We start from the raw sequence: 27459 nt of genomic DNA on the forward strand, positions 1-27459 counted from the left end.
CACCCCGACATCACTGCCATCGTTATCATGACTGTGCCCCCAACAACCCCAAACAAAGCGGGTTTTTCATGCTACGGGAGAAGTACATGGGGAGGTCATGGCGCTCCTCTTGCGCGGGCTGAAAAAAGGCTGCATTTTTTCCATTCGGGGATAACATAGGATAGGCAGGGGGAAATAGCGGGAAAATCAGTAGAGGATTAGGACATTGTGTAATGGATCCGCAAACCTGTGTGAATGTCCAGTCATGAATGTGCGATAAATTGCAGGTGTAGAGATGCCCTATGACCCATGAATGAATACCAGTTCCAGTGCTATTCCTGCAACACTCCGCACCCCCCAATTAAATTTGGAAAGTTCTTTTGTTGCTTTCCTAATGATATATTTAAAACTTGATTGTTGTTTTAAAACACCTGTAGCCTGCTCTGTACTTTTGGGGAAAGGAGGAATGCAAATCTAGAAAAAAGGGGGGGGGGAAACTAAGGCGAGAGATGTGAAGGAATAAATAAATAGATAAATCTTTGGCGAGAAATGGGAAGAAATGGAGGGAGAAGGAAGCAGAGACGCAGGGCCAGAGATGAATGGCGCAAAAAGGACCACAGGCAAGGAGATGAAGATACATAGATAAAGGAGTGCTCATCCTTTAAGAGAGACAGAATCCTTTCCCCATTTTTTCAGTATTTTTCATCTTGTGACAATGAGAGTTAGAAACTTTATTTTGAAAGAAGTAACAAATGAAAATTAGTCAGCATTCCAGGTTTTTTTTTTAATGTAGATTCCAGATCAGAGTATGGTTTCTGTGTCAGTGTATTTATTTTTTCTGTGTAGCCTGATTCCCTTGCTTTCCTCCCTTTCTCTTGGTAGAGCCCCTGCTTTGCATGCAGAAGGTCACAGGTTCAATTCCTGGCATCTCGAGGTAGGGCTAGGAAGGAATCCTGCTGAAATCCTGGATTGCCGCTGCCAGTCAGTATTGACAGTGCTGGGCTAGATGGACCAAAGGTCTGATTCAGTCTAAGGCAGCTTCCTGTGTTTCAATACTATACATGTATACTCAGAAAAAAAAGTTCCATTGATTTACTCTCAAGTAAGTGGGTTTCGGAGTACAGTTTTAAATTCTTCTATTCCAAAAACTAATTAGTTTCCAAAAAATAAGGAGACACCAGGGGAGCTGCAGGAATTTCAAAGAAACCTCTCTTGTGTTCCATGGGGCAATGACGTTCAGGAATGAGGGGACATCTTGAAGGAAAGGAGTATCTATTGATCTTACTGAAGTTAAACAGAAACAATAGTCTGTGGTCTGTGTGCACACGCACACATGTTTTAATTTGAATGGACCAAATGTAGAAGGAAAGAAGAAATAAAAGGATAAATTAAAATTTAAAATTGATGCAGGAGCATGCAGTATTTTGTATATGCAGGCTGTTACACTGTGGCAATGGAGAGTCCTCCTTACATGGCTTGTGGCAGATGCATCTCCTGGGGAATATAGGGTGGAAGGGATATGACATAAAAACATTCTTGCTGGATGGAATTTTCCCCTCTCTGAAGAACCTTGAAAGAAAGCACACAACAATTTTAATGGAGAATAATGATGCATTAGTTGATATCTTTAAATTGCTAATGACTACAGTCACAGTGTACCCTGATCAACAATATTTTGAAGTCATTTATTTAAAACATTTCTACCCTGCTTCTTCAAAACTCAAGGTGGTTTCCAACAATAATGAAAACAGTGAAATAATACAATTTACAGCAGCAATAATACACAACTTTATTACAACTCAGCAGCCATAAGCCCTTTGGAAGAGGTTGTTATTGCATCCCCTCCAAAAAGTCACAACAGAACTGCAGCTTTGAACCTCATTGAAGAGGTCATCCCAAAACCTTGGAGCAATGTGTACTAAATGTGTACACAAAATGCCTAATCAGTGGATCACCGCTTTGGCATCTACCCGTTGCGTCTGTGGATCTTAGGCTGCACGTCTGTGGACCTTAGGCTTAGCTTTTGTTTCATGTCTATTGGATTGTCTAATTTGACTAATTGCTGGTGGTACAATACAGCTAATGCTGCAGCTGAATCTCCCAGTGGCTATCACTGGAAATCGATGAATAACTATAACTCTTTTTTCTTTTTGACAGAATTGGATGAAATCTCCCTATGTTCTTTCTGGGCAATTGTTATGAAAATGACATAGGGCATAGAGGGTGGGGCATAGATTTTAAGTCCACCACCACAGAGGTGGCCCTACTTAAGAAACGTGCAAAATTTCAGAAGGATAGGTACAACAGTTTCTGTAGAAAGGGAATCTTCAGATCTGGGATGGGGGAGTGATTTGTTTCTCCTGTGTGTGTGTGGGTGTATGTGTGGGTGTTTTGTTTTGTTTTTTTCAATAGCGTATACCATAAAGGTGCCCTGAGGCAGGAAACCTGCAAAATTTCAGAAAGATAGTTACAGGGGGCTAGGGGGTAAGTATGAATGAAAAACAATGTAAGACTTTTTTTGTTTTCTGCTCAATTGGCACCAAAGTCACAGAAAGTGCAGTAAGTCAGGAGTGGATAATGGATGTGTTGCATACAGTGGCAGAAACAGAAGGACTTGAACATCTAGCATTTTCCAAAAAAGTAATACTTAGGGATGCTGGAGAAATGAGCTGTGGACTCAAATGAGGCCTGATTCCAAAGAATCCAACCTCCAGAGTCCATGGTGGACCAACTGCACTTTTGTCTGAGTCCAGAGGAGTTCTGGTGGGGCGGCTCTCCAGCTTCCTAAAAAATGCAATACACTAATGGCGGCTGCCATTAGCTTATCGCAGGAAAGTTACAGCCATAGATGGCGTATTGTATGCCATTTGAAGCCGTAAAGCATTTACTTTTACCTAAATACAGCCATAAACAGCTGCAATTTAGGTAAATGTAAGTGCTTTATGGCTGTGAATGGCATAAAATACGCCATTTACAGCTGTAATTTTCCCACAATAGGCTAATGGCAGCTGCCATTAGTGTATTGCATTTTTTAGAACGCCAGAGAGCCGTTCTGCCAACTCCAGCAGACATGGCAGGGCTCCGGACGATTGTGCAGGGCCCCAAGCGGCCCAAATTGCCCTGCAGCAGTCACCACTCCTCTCCCCAGACCTGACAGTGGCGGGGTTCGTACATCCCTACTAATACTATACTGTCCTTGCAGACAGACACAGAAAAGTTCCTTATTGTGAATGAACGTGCCCATGTGGATCAGGGGAGATCGAAAAAGTGTCTCATGTTCTCCTATACTGTTCTTTTTATCGGGATGCATGTAAAAGTTTTATTGAACCTTTTTTAGTTAAATTGCCAGGACAGCCAGACACCTCTTATGTTTATTTACTTCTTTTCGATGTCAAAGCACATATAACTCTTAACGTTGCCAAATTCTGTGCAGTAGTGATTAAAATATGTCAGGCCTTAATTTGAGTTTTTATTATGTATAATTTGTGCTATGTGCTCTTCCTTAGTTTAATAATTGTTATTTTCTATGGATTTTGTGTAATGCTGTAAATCTATTTTGCTGGTTAATTGACCATAATAAATTATTGCTTACTTACTAATTCTATACTTTCCCAGGTCCCTCAGGCTCCACTAAAACATTCCTGCACTTGGAAGAGAGAGCTAGCAAATACAAGAGCAATCCTGTGATATATTAGCTCAACATGCCTCCCTGAAAGCCTGGGACTGGTAAAACCATCCACTGTGATTAAACGACAGAGCTGCCAATCACAAAGGTACGCCCCCTCCTCTCCTTCCTTCCTCTCTCCACACTGGTGGTTTCCTTATATGGAGAGCCTGGGAAGAGAAATACCAGTTTTGGAAGACACAGGCTCTCTTCACACCTGGCATTTTATCCCACTACAAACTGGTCCTTTTGATTTCAGATCCCTTCCGGGATTTAGCTTGGCCCTGTACACAGGCATCTCTCATAGCGCTTCCCTCTGTCCTGTAACTTTTCATAGCTGCACGGAAAAATCAGGACAGAAGGCTGATCATTAGTTTCTGTAACATGATTGTGATGGCTCCGCCTGTCCCTCCACTCCTCCCAGCAGGAGGGAAGTTGGAAGCCCTTCTAGTGACTTTAAAGATGGAGGGAGCCCCCTTCCAGATACAGTTCCTTGGGTCCTCATGGTGCTTCCACAGAAGGCTTCCAATCTACTGGCTCCCGCCCCCCCACTATATTGTTGCTCTTCCCCCTTATTCTGGCTTCCCAACAACCCTGTAAGGTGGGCTAGGAGAAGAGATAGTGGCTGGCTGGCTTCCCAATCATATGGATGTTTTCACAGGCATGAGTGCAAGTCCATTCAATGGCTGTATGAAAAAAGCCCATCAAACTGGTGAGCAAAAGGGAGAAGCAGTCAGTGAAGTCAATGGGAGGGGAACGTTCCAGGTAAATGCATTGAAGGGGATGGGAGACCTTAAGGCTGATACTCTAAGTCAACTTACAATGCACTGCTATCCATGCCTACTCAGAAGCAAGCCACACAGATTTCAATGGCACTTACTCCCAGGAAAGGAAAGCCTTACAGCCAACGAGTTTACTCTGAAGTAAGCATAGCTGTGTTCAGGGAGATCTCGGAGAAGCATTTGGGATGGTTAACTCTTTACAGTTCAAGCGCCCATAGTTCAAGCATCCCTCCTCTGCGAGCCCCTGCCAGAGGAAGTGAGGCGGGTGGCTCCTAGGAGGAGGGCTTTTTCTGCTGTGGCACCCCGGCTCTGGAATGAGCTTCCTAGCGAGGGTCGCCTGGCACCTATATTGTATTCCTTTCGGCGCCAGGTGAAGACCTTTTTATTCTCCCAGGCATTTTAGAATTTTAGCTTTCTGAACTTTTAGCTTTGCTGTTTTAAATCTGTATTTTAAACTCCTGCACTGCTGCTAGGTTTTATTGTGGTTGCATTGTTATATCGTGGCTTTAATGTTCTATATATTTTAAATTGTTTTATTGTGTGCTGTTTGGTTTTAATTTTTGTGAACCGCCCAGAGAGCTTCGGCTATCGGGCGGTATAGAAATGAAATAAATAAAATAAAATAAAATAGTGGAATGGGAGAGAGGCAGAAACGGTCACTGGAGGCATGGTCTGTGATCTGCTCCAACCCTCCCACTGATTTGTTGCCATGACAATGTTATTCAACACTGCGCCCATCAACACCCCCTAGCACACTCCCCCCTTATTCTGGCTTCCCAATGACCCTGCAAAGTGGGCTAGGAGAAGAGATAGTGGCTGGCTCCCCCCCGCTGTTGTTGCACTGTAAGTCTGCAACCCTCAGCACACTTACTTGGAAGTAAGCCCCAGTGAACTTAATGGGGTGCTCTGAATCAACAGAGGATGTTGATTCTGAGCTTGGTGGGGTGAGGGATCAGATCTGTTTCCCTTCATTGCAAGGAGGATTACCCTCTTCTCCCTCCAACTGAGAAACGTGTTCAAGCATTTACATGGCAGACATGTGGTTGAATCGAGGAAAGTCCTTCCTCAGCAAGACTTGAGCCGCGGCAGGAGTCGCCCTCCAATCGTGCGCCCTCCCCTCCTTGCAAGGATGGGAGAGAGCGCAAATGGCAGGCAATTCTTGCCCTAGTACGTGTCTAATCTGTTCGGTCTCCTTCCGTGCAACCCCGCCCAGGATCCCCCAAGTGCGACACTTCCTGCAGCCCATCCTCAGTGCCTTCGTCATCCTGACCGCACTCCCAACAACTGAAAACAAATGCCCACAGCCAGCAGACACAGCAGTTTCTTCCTCTATTGGAGAATTTCACGGGGAAGTCATAGTGCTCCTGTTCCCTGGGCTGGAAAAAATACCACTTTTACTGTGTTTGGGAAAAACATGGGATAGGCTGGGGGAAATGGCGGGAGTCACCCTGGAGGTTAACGGCATCATCTAAAGACCTGTGACCTTCCGAGAGAGAGCCATCTCAATAGCAGAATAAAAGCTCCGTGTGAAGAGAGCCCCACACTCTGTCTTCTGTGTCTTTGGGCTTCTTCACATTAGCAAAATTCCCACAGCATTATTGGGGCTTTGTCTTCCAGAGTCTTTGCAGGTTTAACGCTCGGCACAATACGCACGCTCCCCTGCCCCCTCCCCGCTGTTTTTGCTATTTCCCTTCCCATATGTTTTATTTAAACTGCCAGCAGATGGTGCTGTTTTATTGTGTGATTTCGATTTGTGACAGCATTTTTGGGGTTTTATAAAATGGCAGATTCCTGCTTGTAAACAGCAGGAGAGGCATTGGAGGTTGACGATGTCATGAAAAGGGCCTGTGAACTCCCGTCAGTGAACAATCATGAGCACACCATAAATGCCTCATGTGTCCAAATTACCAAATTTGGAAACCAGATTTCTAACGAATCTTCAGTAATGTTCAGATTCTGATTCAGTCTGCTCTGGAGGAGCCCTGCTGTAATTTGGACATCTCCCAAATCTGTCTGAATCAGCTTGGTCAGCATTCATTTGAATCCAAAGCACATCCCTAGCCTATCTCTGTTCCAAAACTTAACAGATAAGGGCCAGTTGATTTCATGCTTGTTGGTTATCTTCTTCCCACTTTAAACTAATCAAATCTGTCAGGTTCATCTGTTCTGCCACATCCTGACATTTCCACATAATCTCTATCTTTTTTGAACCTCTAGTACCTTCCATCTCATTGCTATTTCTATATTTGCCAGTGTTAGAAAGTTTTGTAGGAACAGCACCTCCCTCAACTACTAATCTTTCCAAGCAACCTAACAAAAGGTTACTCAGGAAGCCTGTGATCTCATCAATTGTAGTATATTGAGCCATGTTCAAATATTACTGGGAAGCCACCTATAGTGCATAAAATCTGCGTTACACTTTTCACATTTTCAGCACTAAAGGCAGTCTTGTCTTTTCATTGTTGGTAATTGCAATGGTTGTAACCCCCCCACCCCGCACCTACCCCCGACACATCCACACACACATATATCCCATGGCCCCATCTGGGATCACCTAAACAAGGAAAGGTGAAAAGGGACTCACTTTAAGGATTCTGTCTTCAACCTGACATGATATGCTTGACAAAAGCTGAGAACAATAAAAAGAGAAAATTTAAAATAGTGTGAACTCAGTCTTCATAACATCAGAGGGAATTGTTTTACAGAGGAATCTTCTCCATGTTCACTCAGGCCCCCATGATCAATGGAGTTTACTCCCTGATAAATAGGCACCGCAATAATTTGCTGCAAGCAAATAATAATTTGACCAACCATCTTCCAGACACTTTGAAGTTCATTTCACACAATCGACAGAGAACATCACAAAAGTAGAGAGCCATGGTTAGAAAAGGGGCTAGAAGGGCAAACTGCTTCAGATGATCTGCATAAGTGAGCCAAGGTATGTATTATTAAGAAAAATGTATTTCTCTATTTATTACATTTTAATCTTGCCTTTATCCCACGTCGTACATGGGTCTCCCACACATGGGTCTCCCACACAACCACACCTGAAATGTTATCTTTTGCTCTGTAAGATAGTTTAGGCTGAAAAATCAGGCAAGCCCACCATGTGACCTTGGGCCAATTGCTCTCTCTCAGATAGTGACTGGCCCCCAAGGTCATCCCAGTGAGCTTAGTGGCAGAGTGGGGTTTTGAGTCATGAGTCCAATACTCAGACCAACAAAGTTCAGGCCTCCAGATTGTACAATAAACCAACCCTCCCACCACCAACTTCATGGCCACTGTGATCAAACTATGGGGCTGGGGTAGAAATGCTGTCTTGATACTGCAGTTCACGGTTCATACATAACCAGAGTGTGGGCAAATTCCAGGCTTCTTCCCAGGAATTTTAATTGGGAGACAATTCTCATGCCACTCCACATTTTGACACTAGTTGGGGCAGTCCTTTATCTCTCACATGAAAGGCAGTGGGGATGGGTGGGTGGGAGAAAGCAACTCAAAATCATACCTGGTGGGGCGAGAAGCCGTATGTGACTGCAGCATGCTGCAACAGATGTGGTCACACTCACCTTTTCAAGCAGCAATAGTTTACTCCAGCAGTAACTTCAGCAGTCAAATGCTTCTGTACTACTTCAGATCCACTTTGGTGGGGAGTAAATTACTGCTGCTCCTCTCTGCTTTGTCCTCAGGTTGAGAGGAAAAGTAGTGGCTTTCCCATAGTCCCTTGCAATAAGTAATAGAGGATAGAAGGTTCTGCCATTCAAAAGAGCACTCTACACCACTATTTCTGCCCAGGAGGACAGAACTAGCTGTACTGTTCTCACGGTCTCTTGTCAAGCATGGCAGGGGAAACAGCAGTAAACAACTTCTGGGTCATCTAGCAGTGATTAGCAGCGAAGTACCACTAATCAAAACTGCAAACTTTATGGTGGTAAGAGCACACCCAGCAGGAGCTCCAGCAGTAAACAGCCAATGTGAACAAATCCCATGTTTCCTGATCGGCACAGATTTTCTTTAAGAAAGTCAGCTTTTCTTACCTTCATAGTTGATACAGCCATTGGCATCTTCCTGCCCAGCCATTAGCTGTTCTACTTCACTTTCTGACATCTTCTCCCCTACAAGCAGAAATCAAACATCAAGTTTTGTTTTTCAGATTTGCCATTCAAAGCTTTGAATGGACTGAAGTGCTTAGTCATTAAGTGCTATAAAGTAAGTATTCTGCATATTTGCATCCTGATCCAGGGAGCCTTAGGAATAGCAGAATTCTCTGAATAAACTGCAGCATCCAGGGGTAAACAGTGCCTAGGGCACAAACCAAACGTGTATGGAGATTGGTAGAACAATCTCACATGTCCTGATGCAGTCCACCAGTGAAATGCATTTGCTGCATCCCAGGGCACTACAGGGCACTTCCAGACAAGGCTTTTATCACACCACCACTCTGCCTCACTTATGGAATTTTACAGGGGGTGGGGGCAGGTCCAGCATTATCATCATAACCCTCCCATGTTTTCCCACTGCTTCTTCGGCCTCTTTTCTTACTGCAGAAAATCCATTAAGGGGAAAAAGACAGAATAGCTGCACGATGCCTTCTAACTGGTAGCGCTAGTGTTTTCTGCTATTCACTTTAAATGCAGGCAGGAATGGTGAAAGAGATGTCATGGGGAGGGAAGCTAGAAAAGTAGAGCATTCAGAAATATTTTATATATAGGCTGCTAGACAACCAGCCGGGATGGGGTGTAGGCCTAATCCTAGGCATGTTTAGACAGAAAAAAGGCCTACAACTCCCAACGTAACCCTAGCCAGCCATGCTGGGAGGCCTTTTCTCTGTCTGAACATGCCTAGGATTGCACCCTGTGTTAGACTGGGTAGTGCCGGAGTGAGTAAGTGTACCATGAGATCTTCAAAGATGGCATTTCCCCCTTTCATGTGAAACTGCTGAAATGCTTTGGTTGCTTCCACACTACGGCACCACTGAGGCTTTGGTTTTGCACAATCAGCTGGAAGCAAAATTAAAATGGTGGTTCCAGAAGGCACTTAATATAGTGCTATGTATCCCATACCAATCCTGCAAAGTCCTTCCCTGCAGGCAAGCACCTATTGTACGTTTACTCAGATCCCATGTAGTGAAAGTCCTGCTTGGCCCTTTAGTCAGTTGTTTCCTATTAGCAGCCCCAACAAGCACACTGTTTGCTTGTTGTTGTTGTTTTAAAGTATTGTTGCTATTGTGCAACTGAGATAATAAGAAATAAAATATTCAACAAGCAAAGGATGGAACGGTGGGTCTGCATATAAAAAACAACTGATTAAAGGGACAACTGTGAGCAGGAGCAACCAGGAAATAACTAAATAAAGGGCAGTTCCAGGAAGACATTGGGTAGGTGTGCTATGCTTTATTTTAACCTGCCTTACCACCAGATGCCACCCAAAGCAATTTACAGAATCCATAAAATGTCATTATAAATCTATGTCTGCCTTGAGCCATCTAGAGAGGGCCTATCAGAGGCGGGGCCAGGAGGGCCATTTGGCCCAGTCCTCACATTCATAAAAAAAAAGGTAAAGGTGTCCCCAGCCAGTTGTGTCCGACTCCAGGGTGCGGTGCTCATCCCTGTTTCTAAGCCGAAGAGCCAGCGCTGTCCGAAGACACTTCCGTGGTCATGATGTGGCCGGCATGACTGAACACCGAGGTGCACAGAACGCTGTTACCTTTCCCGCCGAGGCGGTACCTATTTATCTACTTGCAATTTCTTGCTTTCGAACTGCTAGGTTGGCAGAAGCTGGGACTGAAGACGGGATCCCACTCCGTCACGCGGCACTCGGGTCTCGAACTGCTGTCCTGCCAACCTTCCGGTCTGCAGTTCAGCGTCTTAACCACTAAGCCCCTCACATTCATGGAGGGCCTCAAATTTAGACTTTGTGTTATCTCCAAATGAGATTATACATACAGACTGTATACATACAAGATAAACTGACAGGATTGAAAGGAGAAGACGTTCATCATACAACTTTAAACTTGTGTCCCATTTCTGGGCCACACCACCTGTAGTGCACTATTAAGTTTATAGATATATTCCTGTAATTATATTGTGAATAGCAGAATTATATTGTTGGACATTGCCATCTGTGGTGGAACATTCAAAACAGAATTAAGTCTATAGATTACGAGTGACACATAGCTATAATTCAAACCGTAATTGGTATAATCTTAAGGAGTGCCTCCAGCAACACCAGACAGGCCGCTTAGCAAGATCAGCCTCGGATGGCCTTCTCTCTGTCCCATCAGCCAGGACAGCTAGACTGGTGGGGACGAGGGAGAGGGCCTTTTCTGTGGTAGCCCCCACTCTGTGGAACTCCCTCCCTAGGGAACTCTGCCATGCCCCCTCTTTAATGAGCTTCCGCCGTGCATTAAAAATGTGGGTGTTCAGGCAGGCATTTGGGGTGGGTTAGGGTATTTTAGAAAATGTTTTTATTGTAGAATTTTATTGTTTTAAACTGTTATATGCTTTGTACATCGCCCAGAGTGGCTGGGTGACCAGCCAGATGGGTGATTAATAAATTAAATAAATAAATAAATAAATAAAATTATGTCACCGTTGCACTTAGGATTCTTCTCAGTCTTCCTGCATTAGTAGCTTCAGGTCTTTCAATGTGCTGAAGAAGGTCAAGAATTACTACTGTTCAACTATGGGACAAGATTGTTTGAATGGTCTTGCCATTGCTTAACATAAACTGTGACACTGCAGGAAAACTAATTTTTCCCAGAATAATTTGTGAATTTGCACAGTAAAAAGCTAGAAAAGCAACTGATAAATAAAACAGGAACATTTATTACAACTTACTGCATTGTGTTTTTTTGTGTTAAAAGCATTGGGGCGCAATCCGCTGGGGATAGTCGGCTGCCTCCAGACTTGGAGGTGACGGAGTATCTCATGCAGGGTGGGTGGAGCATGGGGAGGATCTTCTGCTCTGCACTCTGGCCATCCTGCATCAGCGGCTAGATGGCTGATTTCAGCTGCCTAGCCGGGGCAGGACAGAGCGGGGGGTGGGGGGCAGATGGCGCATAGGAAGTGTCATAACAACGCTTCTGCTGTCCCTCCCCCTCCCCCCCAGGAACACCCCCTTTCCCCCGCTCCATGCTGCTCTTACGAGCATGGAGCCAGAGATGAGCTGCGCCTCTTACGAGATGGCGGGGGCGGGGAGGTGGTTTGCTCCCTAACATATGTTGGCTACATGCCAAATATTTGGGAAAGCTGAGCCTTGCAAAAGTACAATGTTCACTACACACATTTTCCTTCCTTCACAATACTACAGATTGAATTCCTTTCTCTACCTAAAGTTGCAAGTACATGGCGCAGTTCAGCCCCCATTACGGTGCCATTTCCTTCCTTGTCAAAGACACGCAGCCCTTCCACAAAGTCCTCAAAGGTTCCTTGGTCCTTGGATCGGGCAATGTGCTGCAGCATGGGGAGGAAAGTTTCAAAATCCAGCATCTTCATATTCATTTCTGAAAGGGAAGAAACCAGAAGTGGTGATATTGCCAGTTCATATACATAACAGGCTGCTCCAACAAACCATGGTTTGATGGCGGGACCATCAAATGATAAGCTTGAGCACACCCTACTCACACTCCCATTCCCTCTGTCATGCATTCAGCTCCAAAGGAGACTTCCTTGTTTCTTAAACCACATTGTGAAATCTGAATGGGGAAACTGATTCAAGTAAACACTCCCTACAAACCAGGATCTGATTTGGGAGAGGGGGTATTACAAGCTTATCCCAGGACCAGAGGAATTATATTTGCTTCCAGACCAATTGCTGGGCCCACAGGTGTATAACCTGAAGATGCACAAAAGACCTGTGATGTAGGGGCTGGAAAGGGCCAAGTCCATCCTATTGGATACACTTGCCTTCTGGCTTTGGTTTTCCCAGCACCTTCAAAACCTCTGCGTTGGTTGGGTTCTGTCCCAGGGCTCTCATGACATCTCCACACTGACTGTATGTGATCTTCATCTCTCCAGTTGGGGTTCTGTCAAACAGCATGAAGGCCTCTTTGAATTCTGCACAAACAAAAGGAACTGAGTTAGCTTTTTGCCCAAGTCAAGAAAAGAAGCTAAAAGTGCCACTGAAATCTTTCCCAACTGAGGTTCAGAAGAAGTATTACTTTCAAATCTGAAGAATGAAGGGATTACTTCTGGAAAATTGAGACATATTCTTACCAGTATCTGGGAGGTGTTTTTGGTGCGTATGCAGATGGTGATTTGGGCTGCAATCCTATATACACTTACCTAGGAGTAAGACCCCATTGAACTCAATGGGACTTACTTCCCAATAGACATATATAGAGTTTGTGCTGTCAGAGTATAATTATTGTGCCTCCTGAATTGTGGGCGCAATCCAATACACTCATTGGAATATTATTCTTTCCCTCAATGTTTCAAGAGACTGGACAAAAACGGGAAGGGGAAGCCAAAATTCAGGTGTGAATATTATAACTTAAAATTGATAGTGGTCTTCAGATATGACGGGCTGTCATGCAGAATATGGAGCAGACTTGTTCTTTGTTGCTTCAGAGGGTAGGATTAGAACCAACAGGTAGAAATTGCAGGGAAGCAGATATTGGATGAACATTAGGATAAACTTCCTAAATGGCAGTGGCACAGACTGCTTCGAGAGGTGGTGGGCTCTCCTTCGCTGGAGGTATTTAAGCAGAAGCTGGACAGCCACATGTCAGGGTCAGTGCATCTGATGCTGTAGATCTTGCCATCCAGATTACCCCCAAGATCCCTTCCAACTCTATAATTCTATTATAATACATTATTTTTAAGTAATTATATTTATTGGTTCAGTGGTTGTTGGATTAAATTAAATCTATTCCTTATTAGATTATTTCAAAGTAAAAGGTTTTGTGTTTTGAATATTTTCTGTTTTGTTCTGTTAGTTTGTCTAAAATGAATGTATAAGGGATAGGGAAAACTCTACTCTTTTTTTTTCACATTACCACATGCAAAGTGGGGATACACTAAAATGGGACAGAAAGCAAAAGAAAGCAATTTTTTAAACTGAATGCAGATTCTACTAGCTAATGTAAAAATTACATCTGAATTACAGTTGCAGGAAATGCAAAACAAAAGTCCTAGCCTAAACAAACATGCAAAAAGATTGTTAATTTTTTTAAAATGTAAGCATCCCATGTGAACACAGCTTTTATCTTCAGGGCTGGTTTTCTAATTCTGGAAAGTTCACCTGATGGAAATGTATGAAATATTATTATTATTATAGAAGAGAAAGTTGTGATTTATTTAATTCTAATTGTAAACGCACACACAATTACTTCAATATGTATTTAAGTGACACTACTCATCTATATTCTGTGGATGATGAGTGGGGTGGGGTGGGGTGGGGACTCCAGTGCTCACACAGACTTCCCATTTGAGCAGAGGCATACATTAATGCTGAGTGATTCCCACAATTGAAGTGAACGGGGAAGCCCTTGCAATGTGCATGCACATCAGATCCCAAAACAGCTTGGAAATCACATTCATTTCTTAAAATATACAAGTACGTACAGATGTTCAGATAGCAGCCAAATGCAAACGAGGGCAGGGCTCCTGTACCTTTAACAGTTGTGCAGAAGAGGTACATCGGCTAAAATCCCCTCTTCTACACATCTATTAAAGGTGCAGGAGCCCTGGCCCCTTTGGTGCCTTGCCATCAGATGAGAATACATTTCAGTGTGTGTATTGAACAGCACAATTCTATGCCTACTCAGAAGTAGGCACTGTTGATTTTAATTGGACTTACTCCCAGATAAGTGTGCTTTGGATTGCAGTCTAGTTAGAGCTAAATCACACACTGATAATGGCATGTTCAAAAGCGCAGACCCAAAAGCAGAAAGAAAATATCTGCAGACACCTGTTGCTCTATTTTGTCTTCCCCTCACAGTTCCAGTGCAGGTTGCAACCCAGTACCTTCTCTTTACCTTTCTGGACAGGTGTATCTGGAAAGATCAGAACTGGTTTGTTTTTATATAAGATGGTTTTCAGCTTCTTGACTTGCTCCAATATTCTCTGTTTATCCTTTAATTCTGCTAGCCGAACAACAACAGTACTGCCCAGATCTGTGTTTGCCTTCTGCCCTTTGCCAGCTACCCTATAGGCTCTTTCCACCATAGTGGGTTCATCTCTGGGGTCTAGTTTTAGGACACTTGGCAACCACTTCTCCAAGAAGGCTACCACGTCTTGGCCCTCTTCCTTCTCTGGCAAGCTACGAATCCTGAGGACAGGTGGCTGCACTTGTTTCTCGACCTGCTGCATGCGGTCACTGACATGTTTGTTCTCGCGAGCCAGGCGTTCAATGTCCTGCCGGTATGCTTGTCCCTTTGCTTGTTCATTCCGAATTATAATGTCAGTTGCTGCAGCTGACTGGGACAGGCTCTGGAGCAGTCTTTCCAGCATGTCCATACGTAAATTCAAGGCTGAGATTTTCCTGTCAAAGGCCTTCACTGCCTCTGTGGTTTGGGCCATCTTGATCTTGATCTCTAGCACCATCTCTTTCACGGAGGCTTCTCCACTGTTGAAGGAGGCCAAGGGCTCAGCACTGGTGTGCAGCCCTGGAGATGCAGAAGCCCAAGAGGCATCGTATTGAGTTCTCCGGAAATCCTTGAGCGGGAGCATTGGAGATGCTGGTTTGTTATTCAGCATTTTCATACCGGCTGTAGTGTGGTGGCTACCACATATGGGGGAAGGTCACATGTGACATCACAATGACTCCTCCTGCCTGTATCAAAGGTTTTTATGCTGTGTCGAACTGTAGGTGTGTGTACACTACCTGCTGCTGCGTCTTCCCACAGATTACCTTTTTCAGAAGAGGGAACTCTCGACACGGCCATCCCTGCTGATCTTAAGAGATGGATGAGCTCATAGAGGCGCTACTGGCTTAGGGCATGCTGGGCCCAAACTCTGAAGCGTCTATAAACCATATCTAGCATCACAACTTGTCTACTCCCCCCCGCCCCCCGTGGCAAAGTAGTACCAGGCTTAGGGCAGAGAGAGTGGAAGAAGACAAGGAATGAGTAAATTGAGAAATTGGGTTAGATCCAGATTTAGTCATAGTTAGAATAGACCCATTGAAATCAATGGGACTTAAGTTTAGTTATACTTAACCTGTATTGAACCCTCTATCTATCTATCTATCTATCTATCTATCTATCATCTATCTATCTATCATCTATCTATCTATTACATTTGCATCCCACCCTATATCATTAAGATCCCAGGGCAGTGTACAGATAAAATCAATTTAAACAGTATAAAACAATAAATAATTTAAACAGCTCAAAACATATTAAACCATTAAACAAGCTAATACCAGTTAGAAACATCTAAAACAGTTAAAACAGTGTGAGACTTTAGGGAATTCAGTTAGCCCTCAAAGGCTTTGGTGAAAAGCCATGTTTTAACTTGTCAACGAAATGAAAAGTCTATATGGAAAAGTCTTTTTCAAATTAACCATTGCTTACCTTCAATCTGTTCACCACTAAAATCAATCTGCAGGAGAAAAAAAAAGGACAGCAATTATTTGCTATTCCTGTGTCTTTTGCAAACACACGCAACCTGTGTTGATTCCAGGAGCTAGTATGTATGCTAGAGTTGAATGTGGATGGTATACTTTGGGATGTCTGGAGGCTTTACATGCCTAATGGTGCCTGCACAAGTCCATATAACTGTGCATGAATTAGCCCTTAACTCCTTGTCATACTCTCTGTCAGGGCAGTTAACTTGTGGTAAATGGCTGGAGTTTCCCCAAACTAAACTTTCAGTGCATGCGTAAGAATAAGTAGATGGTAGCTCTTCTGGATTACTGTAAATACAATTTTTTAACCTCATTGCTCTTCATATACCTAGTGTTCTCTCTCTCTTAGAATCATGGAATAGTAGGGTTGGAAGGGGCCTACAAGGCCATCAAGTCCAACCCCCTGCTCAGCGCAGGAATCCAAGTCAAAGCATCCCTGAGAAATGGCTGTCCAGCCTCGTCTTGAATGCCTCCAGTGTGGGAGAACCCACCACCTCCCTAGGGAATTGGGTCCATTGTCATATTGCTCTAACAGTCAGGACGTTTTTCCTGATGTTCAGCCGGAATCTGGCTTCCTGTCACTTGAGCCCATTCTTCCGTGTCCTGCATTCTGGGATGATCGAGAAGAGATCCTGGCCTTCCTCTCTGTGACAACCTTTCAAGTGCTTGAAGAGCGCTATCCTATCTCCCCTCAGTCTTCTCTTCTCAAGGCTAAACATGCCCAGTTCTCTCAGGCTCTCCTCATAGGGCTTTGTTTCCAGTCCCCTGATCATCTTTGTCGCCCTCCTCTGAACCCTCTCCAGCTTGTCTGCATCCTTCTTAAAGTGTGGTGCCCAGAACTGGACACAGTACTCCAGATGAGGCCTAAACAGTGCTGAGTAGAGGGGAACTAGGACTTCCTGGGATTTGGAAGCTATGCTTCTATTAATGCAGCCCAAAATAGCATTTGCCTTTTTTGCAGCCACATCACACTATTGGCTCACCTTCAGCTTGTGATCGACAACAATTCCAAGATCCTTCTCACTTGTAGTGTTGTTGAGCCACGTATCCCCCATCTTGTAACTGTGCACTTGGTCTTTTTCCTAGGTGCAGAACTTGGCATTTATCCCTATTAAATGCCATTCTGTTGTTTTCTGCCCAGCGCTCCAGTCTATCAAGATCACTTTGAATTTTGTTTCTGTCTTCCAAGGTATTAGCTATCCCGCCCAATTTTGTGTCATCTGAAAATTTGATCAGCATTCCCTGCACCTCCTCCTCCAAGTCATTAAAAAAATGTTGAAGAGCACTGGGCCCGAACTGAGCCCTGCGGTACCCCGCTCGTTACCTCTCCCCAGTTTGAGAAGGCCCCATTGATAAGCACTCTTTGAGTCCAATTCTGTAGTCTCTCTCTCTCTCCAAATCCCCCCACAAAACCTTCCTCCTCATCTCCAACTGGATGAATTCATCTGTTATCCCAGCCTCTCCCCTTCCATCCTTCCTTCAGTTGTCTCCCCTGACTTTTGATGCTTGGATTGTAAACTCTTTGGAGGAAGGGCCTGATGGGCTTGTTCGTTTTTGTGTTTTGCTTATATAAAGCACCATATACAATGATGGTACTAAATAAAAAAATGAAACAGGAGTGTGCATACACACACACACACACACACACATCGATGTATAGAGAGGGGGTGGAGCTCTTAAATATCCTGTATGCTTTATTTGGGTCAGTGTATCATCACTTGGTTTCCATCTCTTGTTTGTACTGTGTCATGGGAATCCAGCTACAAACCTTGCCTTGAATCATCATATATGCTATAACGAACTCCTTCTCTGAAGATGGATATTTATGTACCAGGCTTAGGGCAGAGAGAGTGGGAGGGTGCTCTTGCACTCGTGTCCTGCTTGTGGGTTCCTGGTTGACAGCTGGTTGGCCACTGGCTAGATGGACCCTTGTTCTGATCCATCAGGGCTTTTTTTATGTTCTTATGTAGGGAAGGGAAAAAAAACCCTGCAGAGGGGGAAACCCCAAAACAGCACAATGAGAACTGAACGTGCTCTATGGTCAGGGCACGCTGGCCGACTGTTGGGGGAGGAACTGAAAATCACAGTGAGGGATGTGATTGGATATCTTGTAAGAGGTAATGGCTGGCTGGAACACTGAACAGGAGTAGCCCACACCACAACACTGGGCTGCAGGCCCTACTGCGGTCCCCTCTATTTCCAATGTTCCAGTGTGAGTGCTGTTGCTTATGTAGTCATAAGAGAGGGGCAGCAGGTTCAGGAGAGCCCCGAGGTTGACAGAAGAACAAAACATCTACAGAAAACGTGAACCCCAAGGAAGGACCAAACAGCCCCATGAGAACTGGCTATGTGCCGTAGCCACAGCCAAGGAGAGATGTTGTCCGCAGCTGAAACAGTAACCAGCTTGCCATTTTGTACACCACTCCAAACCTCCTCAGCATGGGTTTAGAGCTTGTCGGAACCTGAAATCTCAGCAGGCCCTCCCCACGGGCCCCGAGGGTTCAGCCGATTCACCGCCACTCTGCTTCTCACTGAAGAAGGGAGTGGGGGGGGGGGGACCAGACCAGCGAGGAAGCCTCTCAGAAGCAATAGGCCAGACTGGGTCATGTGACAGTACCTCCTAGCTGGTGTGCAATGCTGCCTGGGCAGCCTTCCCTGAGCAATAGAAGGAGGTCGCTGCCACGCTTCTGGTGCCCATCCCACAACTTGGCAGCAACCAGGTATGATAGGTTCTGCATGTGCTGGAGGAGTGGGGGTGGGGTGGGGGATTCGCCATGACCTTGGAGGCAGTGCCAGCTCTGGGCTATTGCAGGCCTTGGCAGAAGGCAATGTCAAGAAGCCTCCTCCTCTAGTTATCTTCTCAATGCCATGGTCATTGGGCACTACTGGTCTTCTGTGGTTTCTTGTCATTGCTGCCAGCTCCCACGTCTGCATTGGCTGCAGTGAGAGGTAGGCTTCAATTGCAAAGAGAAGGAACAACTCCATAAAGTTCCTATCAGTGGGGTGTGTGCCCTTAATAAAACCTAGCCATGCCTACTGTTGTTGCCAGCTGTGTGGGATGTTGGGGGGAGAGGCCTGGCCCTGGCCTGGCCTGGCCTGGCTGCGGGGGGCTGGCCTGAGGCCTGTGGCTTGTTGAAAACTAAAGGTGGCTTCATGTGCTGCTCCACTTGTTCCACGGCAGAAACTTGTTCATTACACACATGAGCATCTGACCCCAAAGGCAGAAAGCCTGGTTAGCTCAAGGCAGAAATGCTGAGAGAGCCGAGGTACTTTGCTGGGAATTGGTGTATGCTTGTGTGTTTCATTTCAAGGCAGTCTCCAGAGGTCAAGGTGTCAAGTGGTTAAAGCATTTCCATAATGATCTGATGCTATTAATAACCCTCTTCAACTCCAAGAGGCTATCTTGAAAGAATGTGGCAGTATCAAAGGAGAGGAATGGAAAAATTTTCCTCCTTGGGTGCATGATAATAACTATAGAGACAAAGGATCTCTGCAATGTGCAGAGTGGGTGGTGATGTAAGGCAAAGGACAGCAGGAAATATAGGGTCATGTGGGTGTATTAGACAAATTCATGAAGAATATGTCTATCAATGGCCATTAGTCATGGCAGCTAAATGGAATCTCCATATTGAGGGGCCATGTACTTCTGATACCATATGATGTGGACAAACAGTAAAGGTAAAGCAACGCCTTCCTGCTCTGCTTGTAACTTTCCCAGAAGCATTTGTCTGGGACACTGAACTAGAAAGACACTCTGACTGGGTTCGCACAACACGAGGATGGTTAATAAGCCATGGTGGCTTATTAACAGTCCCCACATGTGCCAGTCCCATGCTGGTTTATTTGCCTAATTACCCTTGCTGAGCACAGGATCTCCTGATGTCCAAACCCAGGGAGGGTGGGCGGGTGGTATGGTTAGCAAACCACCCAGCACCCATGCTCTGTTGTAGGGTTGCTGGGTGATTTGTTAACCACCCCAGCTACCCACCCTTGCTGGGTTCAGACAACAACCCATGCATGGAGAGGGTAATTAGGGAAAGGAGCCAGCATGTGCAAGGGCGGTTAACAAGCCACAGTGGCTTATTAACCACCCTCATGTCATGCAAACCATGCCTCTGTCTGATCCAGCAGGGCTGTTCTAATACTCTCCCGTTTTTCTTAATTCAGTGCTTTAATGCCAGACTGAAAGACAATGCTTGAAAAATAGGTATGCTGCTGTGTAGCACAGGAGAACCCTCGGACAGCAGGTCTCAAACCCTTTTTCATGGGTCACTTGAAAACTGCTAGGGGGTCTAGACAGACCTCTTAGTAAACTGTTGTTGTTCTACAAACCAAATCAAAGCACATCCATAGCTTTTATTTTATATTTCTTTAGCACCAGCATCATCGTCAAAACCAGTAGCATATTATGAAAATCACAGGCCATTGATCAAGCTGTTTCAGTTTCCCAGATGTGTTTAACAATGCATATACTGCTGGTGTTTAACAATGCATGTACACTTGTATACGACGCCCACGCATCATGTGTTTCTTGCAGGAATTGATTACACCTGTGTTTCCTGGCCTACCTTGCAGGGTTGTTACATGGAATAGTATTGTATATGATGCAGTTTGGACTCTTCAAAAGCTTTATAGAAATACTATTATTTTGGTATGGATATTTATAGTCCAAAAACTTTCAGAGTGGTTCACAATTAAAACAATTCTAAAAACATAAAAGTATAAAACGTAACTGATTTTAAAAGCAACAGTAACCAGCACACTCAGAGTATAAGCAAACAGATCTCCAGATTAAAAGACCTAAAAGTTGACACTGAAAGGCCTGAGCAAACAAGAGATCTTCAGCTTTCTCAGAAAAAGAGGTAGTGGAATTGGTGCCAGCCAAGCATCTATGAGGAGAGCATTCCACAACCAGGGTGCCGCAACAGAAAAGGCCCTCTCCCCAGACCCATCTCAGGGAAGTTGGAGAATGGCCTCTGCTGATTATCTTAAGGTTTGGGCAGGTTCATAAAGGCAATCCTTCAGGTACCCATTTGGGTTTTAGAGCACCTTGAATTTGTGCTCAAAAACAGATTTGTCACCAGTATAGCTGTTTCAAGACTGGTGTGGTGTGATTCATTTGGCCAGTTCCAAATGCCCCTGTGTTTTGTATTAACTGACATTTCTGCATAATTTTGAAAGACAGCCCCGTGTACATCCAGGGCCAGCCCTGCCATGCTGCAGAGTAAAATAAGGTGACACCATGATGTGTATGTATAGGGGCAGGGGGAAGTGTGTAGATAAAAGCAGGAATTGGTGTCTGAATGATGCAGCAAGACTTTTTAAAGTGTTGGCCCTCGTTGTGGGACAGAGCCATCTGGGCTGAGATTACTCTTCCATCAATTAACTTTCTAAATTTGATTTTCTGATGCTGCAAGAGACCTGGGCCCTAGACAAGATAGAACTAAATGGCTTTACTGCCTACCAGCTATATGCCACCCCTAGTGATAAAAAGGGCATGGCCAGGGGTGGTCTAGGCATATTCCTCTTGGCAAGGCTCCATACATCAACAATTAATTTCTCTCCTCTCAACCAACTGGCAACAGCAGTGATGATCAAATTTAACCACTCTAATGAACTACTAATAAACATATACCTCCCCCTGCCCCAATGCAGGGTTTTACCTGGCCGAAATGGCATATCAACTGGATTTATGTATTTTAAATGGCAGTGTAACTGGTGACATCCCAGGAGAATGCACTTTCTGATCAGGTGCCAGACTGAATGTAATTGATTGACAATTTGCTTAATTTTGTGGTTCACTTGGAGATTGAAAGCTGCCCTGATAGCGACCACCTTCCACTAGTCATGGCTATGAAGCCTCAAGATTGGCATATGTATGCTGATGTCATTTTCCATCCCAATGTGGAGGCTGTGGCCAGAACTGCCAAGATCAGATGATCCAAGAGGGTGGACAGGTCCCTCACGAAGTTGCTGAATATAGACCATTTTCACACGATTCCCTCCTCCATTCGTACAGTGGGACTGAACTATGGAATTCTAGTCCATTATAACCTATTGGTTAATGAGCTGAAGGCTCTTCTAATTACTAAAAATGTCGGGAAGTCACAGACCAATCAGTTTAAATCAAAGGGCTGGTTTGACTATGAGTGCATCACTGCAAAAAAAGAAGTCCTCATTGCCAAATTTAGACCTATAAGGAAAAATCCTTCAGCAGCGCCACTGGATGACCGAATCCTTCATAAATATATATATATATATATATATATATATAACTTTACTAAAGGTGAAAAAGAAGAGTGTATAAGGAACAGCATCAAATCAGCTTATCCACACAGTCAGGTACAAGGATTCGGCCTCCTTCTGGCACTTAAGGGCATTTTCGCTTGGCTCTGGCCCTTCACGTTTGGACTGTCTTATTCCTGTAGAGGCCTGGGAAGTTCATTTTCATGTGCTGTATGCAGAAGAGGAGACATCCGCCCTTCGGCTGCAATATGCTGCTAGATTTCTATCTGATTTGGCCCCCTGTTTCAATCTCCATGGCAACTAACCTGGTAAATCACCTAAAGTCAGGCAAGGCCCCAGGCTGTGATTTCATTCTCACAGAGCTAATCAAGAGAGATATAGATTGGTGGGCTCCAATTTTGGCAAATGTCTTTACGTATGTAGACCAAAATGCCCATATTCCTCTTGACTGGGTCTGGCTGTTATCGTCCCCTTTTTCAAAAAGGGAAGTGAGAATGATCCAGCAAACTACTGTCCAATCAGCCTACTGGCTATAATCAGCAAATGTTATGCTAGACATCTTTGCTGGAAACTCCAAGCCTGGATGAAACATGAAAATATCTTGGCCAATGAACAGCCTGGCTTTAGAGCAGGTTGCTCCACCATGGATCGGGCATTAATGCTGCAATTTCTAGTGGAAACATATGCCAGCAAATCCAAACCATCTCTGTTTGCAACCTTTATAGACCTCAAATCTGCCTTCGATTCCATCTCCAGAGACAGACTCTGGCACAAATTTGAGAACTCTATGGTGGATTGTCACCTTCTATTCCTCATGTATAAGTTACATGAAAGCACCAACTTAAAAATTAGATGTAACCTGGAGGATCCTCTGTGTGGTTCAGTTCCAACATCTAAAGGAGTAAAGCAAGGCTGCATACCTGCCCCACTCTTGTTTAATTTCTACATTAACTTTTTAGTCAAAGTCCTCGATCATCCTGACGTCCATCTGCCTAAGTTAGCAGACAGGCTAACCAATAAATTAAGTTAAGCAATGTAACCATATGTGGAGAGGTGGCCGCCTCCGAACTCAGAGGCGACTGCCTATCCAAAGTACGGTGGGAGGGGATTCCCTCCTCCGTGTTCCAGCCGCCCTGCATTCATGGCTAGGTGGCTGATTTCGGCTGTCTAGCTGCAAGACGTCAGAGTGCAGGGTGGGGAGGCTGGACAACGCATAGGAAGCATCGTACCAGCACTTCTGCACTCCCCACCCCCGGGAACACCTGCTTTTGCCCTGTTCCACGCTGCTGTTTCAAGCCCGGGGACAATCTGCACCGCCTACAAGGCGGCAGGGGAGGGGGTGGGGAGGCAGTTCTCCAGGAACTGACTTTGGAGCGTGGGCTCCAAGGTTGGTTCCCAGAGAGCGACCAATCCTATGGCTGTCTAGCTGCTGTCTAGCGGCCATAGGCTTGCAGTCTTAGGGAGCAATCCTATGGCCCCTAGACATGTCTCAGGGACCATAGGATAGTGGGGATTCCCCCCTCCGAGGCTGAAGACAGTGCTCTGACCTTGGCAGGAGGAGTTGGAGAGCCATCCCTCCTCCTGCTCACAGCCAGCACAGAAAGAACTGTGCCGGCTGGCCTCTAATGTTGGAAAATCGACCTCAGAGAGGGGGAAAAGGGGCGTTCCAGTGGACGGGGAAGGGAGAAGGCTGGAGAGGCCAGAATACAAGCTGTCCTGATCCCCTTTGAATTGCTGTTGCTAGACAGGCAAAAAAGCCCGTCTAGAAAAAAACACACCCAGCGATCAGAGGACAGGGAGGCGAAGGTCGCCTCTGCCATTCCTCCCTCCCTGCTGGCTTCAGCTTGGCAGGGCATTGGATACGCAGAAGCCTCTGTGTATCTAATGGATTGCACCCTTAGTCATGACTACCCTGATTTTAATGGGTCTAAAGCTTGACTAATTAGCCTGGATGCAACCCATTATCATTTAACTTTAAAAAACTAAACTTGTGTTAAATCCAGAATTACAGAATACAGCATTTCAGATTCTCTACAGTTTCCCTTTCACATTTAGTGCCTGCATGACATTCAGGCTCCTTTACGAAACTACATGCAGCATGGTTAGCTAGAAAATGGCCACTAACCCACCTCTTGGCCTTGCCTCATCAGCTGCAAGAACTGCAAAGAGGTTCCTGGGGGTTCTACTGTTTTTATTAAACGTGTGTCTAATGCTTCGGGTATGACCATGCAGGCTTTTGAACACGCACACGTGCTGTCGTTTTCTGCCCACTCCTTTACAAAAGGTTTTGAATCTCCACTTTGGAAAAATAAACTGTGTTAAGGAGCCCTGTGGCTTAGGGGTTCGAGCACAGTTCCACGACCAGTCCGGAAAGAGAAGTTGTTCAAGGAAGTGATTATAACCATTATTTCCTCCCCCTGCCCCATTTCTCCAGGCTGAAGAAGGCTCTTGGGGAAAGTGAAAGAACCAACACTAGCCAAGTCTGTGCAGGAGTTCTTTCTCTTCGCTTGTGCACACACTTTCCAAATCCTCTGGTTCTTCCTTCTCAACATCTCCAAAACCAATTTTTGCTTCTCCGTCTCTTACCTAAATTCAATGGGATTTACTTCAGAGTAGACATGTATAAGACTGCACTGAAAATCTATTGTTCATGCTCTGGTCAGTTTTTACCTACATGGCTGCAGCTTCTTCTCGTCTGCCTTTTCTCCCACCCTCAATCCACAGCATCTCTGATGAGCCCGTCTTCCTCTCCCTTTGCTATAATATCATCTAGGGAGGCCAGACGCAAAAGAAGACAGGGCTCCCGTATCTTTCACCGCTGGGTGTAAGAGCAGATTTCAGCAGCTGTGTCGGTTGTCATGGAAGATGCTGAAATTCCCTCTTCTCCAGCCCTTAGAGGTGCAGGGATCCTGGCCATTACCCACCTCTTTTCATTCTCTAACTCTGGTTCTCGGGTCCAGTCCAAGACATTTTGTTGCCTGAGGCAAAGGACAAGATGGCGCCCCTCCCACATATGGAAGCTGGCCAGAGAGGCAGTCTGATCCCGTTTCAACTTGGTGGCAGGACAGCACCCTCCGCTAGACCCCAGGGCAGGAGACAGCTTACAGAGGCTGCATGGCAGGCTGCCTGGCATACTCAGCTCTGTCTGCCAGCCCTGTGCTGCCATTCCTTGCCCTCCAGCATCTACCGCCTGAGGCAGAGCTGCCTCACTCACCCTAACAGTAGGGCTGGCTCCCTGTTATTCTACTTCTAAATTTCTAATCCTTACTTTCCACCTCTTTGGCCCTAATCCTTTCCCCTTCTTACTCTGTTCGGTAGAATATTGCTGGGTTTTGGATCCCTTGTCTCCTCTTCCTCTCTTGGCTTTTCCCGCGCTTCCCTTAAAACCACATCCCTCAAGTCACCAACCAAGGCTCACCTGTTCACTCTTCTCTCCCCCATCCTCACTTCCCATTGCTCAGTTTTCTCCCCTTGTCTCTAGTGTAGACTGCAAGCCCTCTGGGCAAGGAATTTATATCGACTGTACAATGTCTAGCACACTGTTCACATGGAATCAGTGTTACATACTGACATAAGCAGAAGCAGGTGTGGTTTGGATGGGATCAGACAGGGCTGCAACTTTGGGATCTATATAGACTCAGGAAGTTGGGGAACTTTTGTGTTGAATGGAGGAGAAAAGTTTCTGCTGTGTTGAGGTGTCAGTCTCATCCTACTCTCTCTCTCTACAGGAAAACACAAACGTATCTTAATGTGTGCCATATGTACAGCAGTGCCCAGTTTAGTGTATTCATGGCAAGAAAAAGACCTATGCTACGCGTCACACATGTACTGAGTAAGCGAATTTGTCCCTACACAGAAACAAACTACATGCAGGAAGATAATGACCTATCAAGTGGCCTTCAAAATGAATAGTTCCACTTTGCAGAGCACATCCTCCAGCTGTTGACAAATCCCCAAATGGGAGATTTTCAGCTCTTGAAAATCAAACCTGGGCTGGATGTAGATGTGCGGGTTTTTTCATCCCACTTTCATCTCTGGTAAACAGGCTTGGCAGGATTTCGTATTGTTTCAAACCCTGCAGAACCTGTTTGACCAGAGGCAGCAAAGGGACAGAAGAACTATGTCTGTACATCGTGGTAGTGAACCTTTTCTCAACCTATTTTCAGCATTCTGTCCAGCCCAAGAAACTAGGGGAGATGCTTTAATATCTCCACTGATTTAAATCTTATTCTAAAATGATGAAAAAGCAGTGTGAGGAGTTCTGCTTCGATCTAGCAGCTCAGCTTCTGCCAGGTATATTTAAATTCACTTGAAGAAAAACTGACTTTTAAAGTAACGCAGCAAGTTAAGCTCTTCCGAAGCTTATGTTAATTGTTAATAATGTTATTTAATGAATAAATTAAGCAAACATTTTGTAGCAAATCAGATGACATTAGACAGATAGGAAGGAAAGAAAGAAGAAAGTTCAGTGGATCAGCTTTCAGAGTGGTTGAGTGGTGATTGTAAAAATTAATTGTATTGTAATTAATTGTAAAATGAGTCACCTTCTACCACTGAGAATCAACAGGTCTGGGAACTAAAGCTGGGATGCAGAGCTCTGGGCCTTTTGATGAGTCCATGGCAGAGCAGAGAACTCTTGCATTCCTGCCTTCAAGAAAGAGAATGAAGAGAGATATCTGGATTTCTTGCTTACCTTCACGCCCTTGGGATCAAAGGCAGGTTCCTTGGGTGGTTCCGGAGCTGGAGCCGCAGCCGGAGCCGCAGCCGGCTTGGCAGCCTCTTTCTTGGGATCTGGCTTTTTAGGGGCCATGATGTCGGATTACTGGCAAGTTAGCCGGGAGGAACGGTGCTCGGGATGCGGCAGTGAGGCAAAGGGCCGAGGAACAAAAGGCAGCACTTGCTCCCATCGCTTATATACTCAGCTGTGGGTCGCGCACCGGAGGGTGGGCAAAAGGCAAGAGCAACTGCTGTTTACTATAAAAGGAAGGCACTCCAACAAGGCCCCCCCCCCCCAACAATTGTCCTTTGTCATCAGCACATAGTGCAAAGGCCTGGAGCCATCACTGCAGGCGGCTTTTGTGCACCTGGGCTGGGAAGATTTCAGGACACACAACTGAAAAGACTTTCAAAAACAGATTGCCCAGAGCATTCTATGGGGAAAATAGCAACCTGCCCAATACTCAGGGGGCACAAAGTGTGTCTTTTTATAGGCAAGCC

The 27459-nt window shown here is 45.1% G+C and overlaps 1 protein-coding gene across 2 annotated transcripts; it reads right to left on the minus strand.

Annotated features, from left to right (window-relative positions):
* Positions 1-765: 765 nt before the first annotated feature.
* On the minus strand, positions 766-27164 carry MYL4 (myosin light chain 4). 2 transcript variants are annotated; one of them, XM_084804443.1, is made up of 7 exons: positions 26936-27164; positions 15944-15971; positions 12333-12482; positions 11756-11929; positions 8463-8540; positions 7010-7054; positions 766-1548 (listed from the first exon to the last, which is right to left on the minus strand). In XM_084804443.1, the coding sequence occupies exons 1-6, from the start codon at positions 27050-27052 to the stop codon at positions 7026-7028; spliced, it is 576 nt and encodes a 191-aa protein (XP_084660569.1). In that variant the 5' UTR covers positions 27053-27164; the 3' UTR covers positions 766-1548; positions 7010-7025. The 2 variants fall into 2 exon arrangements, with proteins under 2 accessions (XP_084660569.1, XP_084660570.1); XM_084804444.1 differs by lacking the exon at positions 766-1548 and having other exon boundaries at positions 4486-7054; positions 26936-27052.
* Positions 27165-27459: the final 295 nt, after the last annotated feature.

Source organism: Heloderma suspectum, chromosome 6 (assembly GCF_057233095.1).
Source record: "Heloderma suspectum isolate Gila_16-S chromosome 6, 16-S_ref, whole genome shotgun sequence".
Taxonomy (NCBI): domain Eukaryota; kingdom Metazoa; phylum Chordata; class Lepidosauria; order Squamata; family Helodermatidae; genus Heloderma; species Heloderma suspectum.

Bases quoted from the DNA above. Each gene is read 5' to 3' on its own strand.
- MYL4 (XM_084804443.1), bottom strand. From the start codon at position 27,052: ATGGCCCCTAAAAAGCCAGATCCCAAGAAAGAGGCTGCCAAGCCGGCT. The intron at 8,541-11,755 runs GTAGAGAAAGGA...TTCTGCTTGTAG, and splicing joins CCATGTACTTGCAACTTTAG to GGGAGAAGATGTCAGAAAGT. The intron at 7,055-8,462 runs GTAAGAAAAGCT...TATTGTTCTCAG, and splicing joins TGGCTGTATCAACTATGAAG to CTTTTGTCAAGCATATCATG.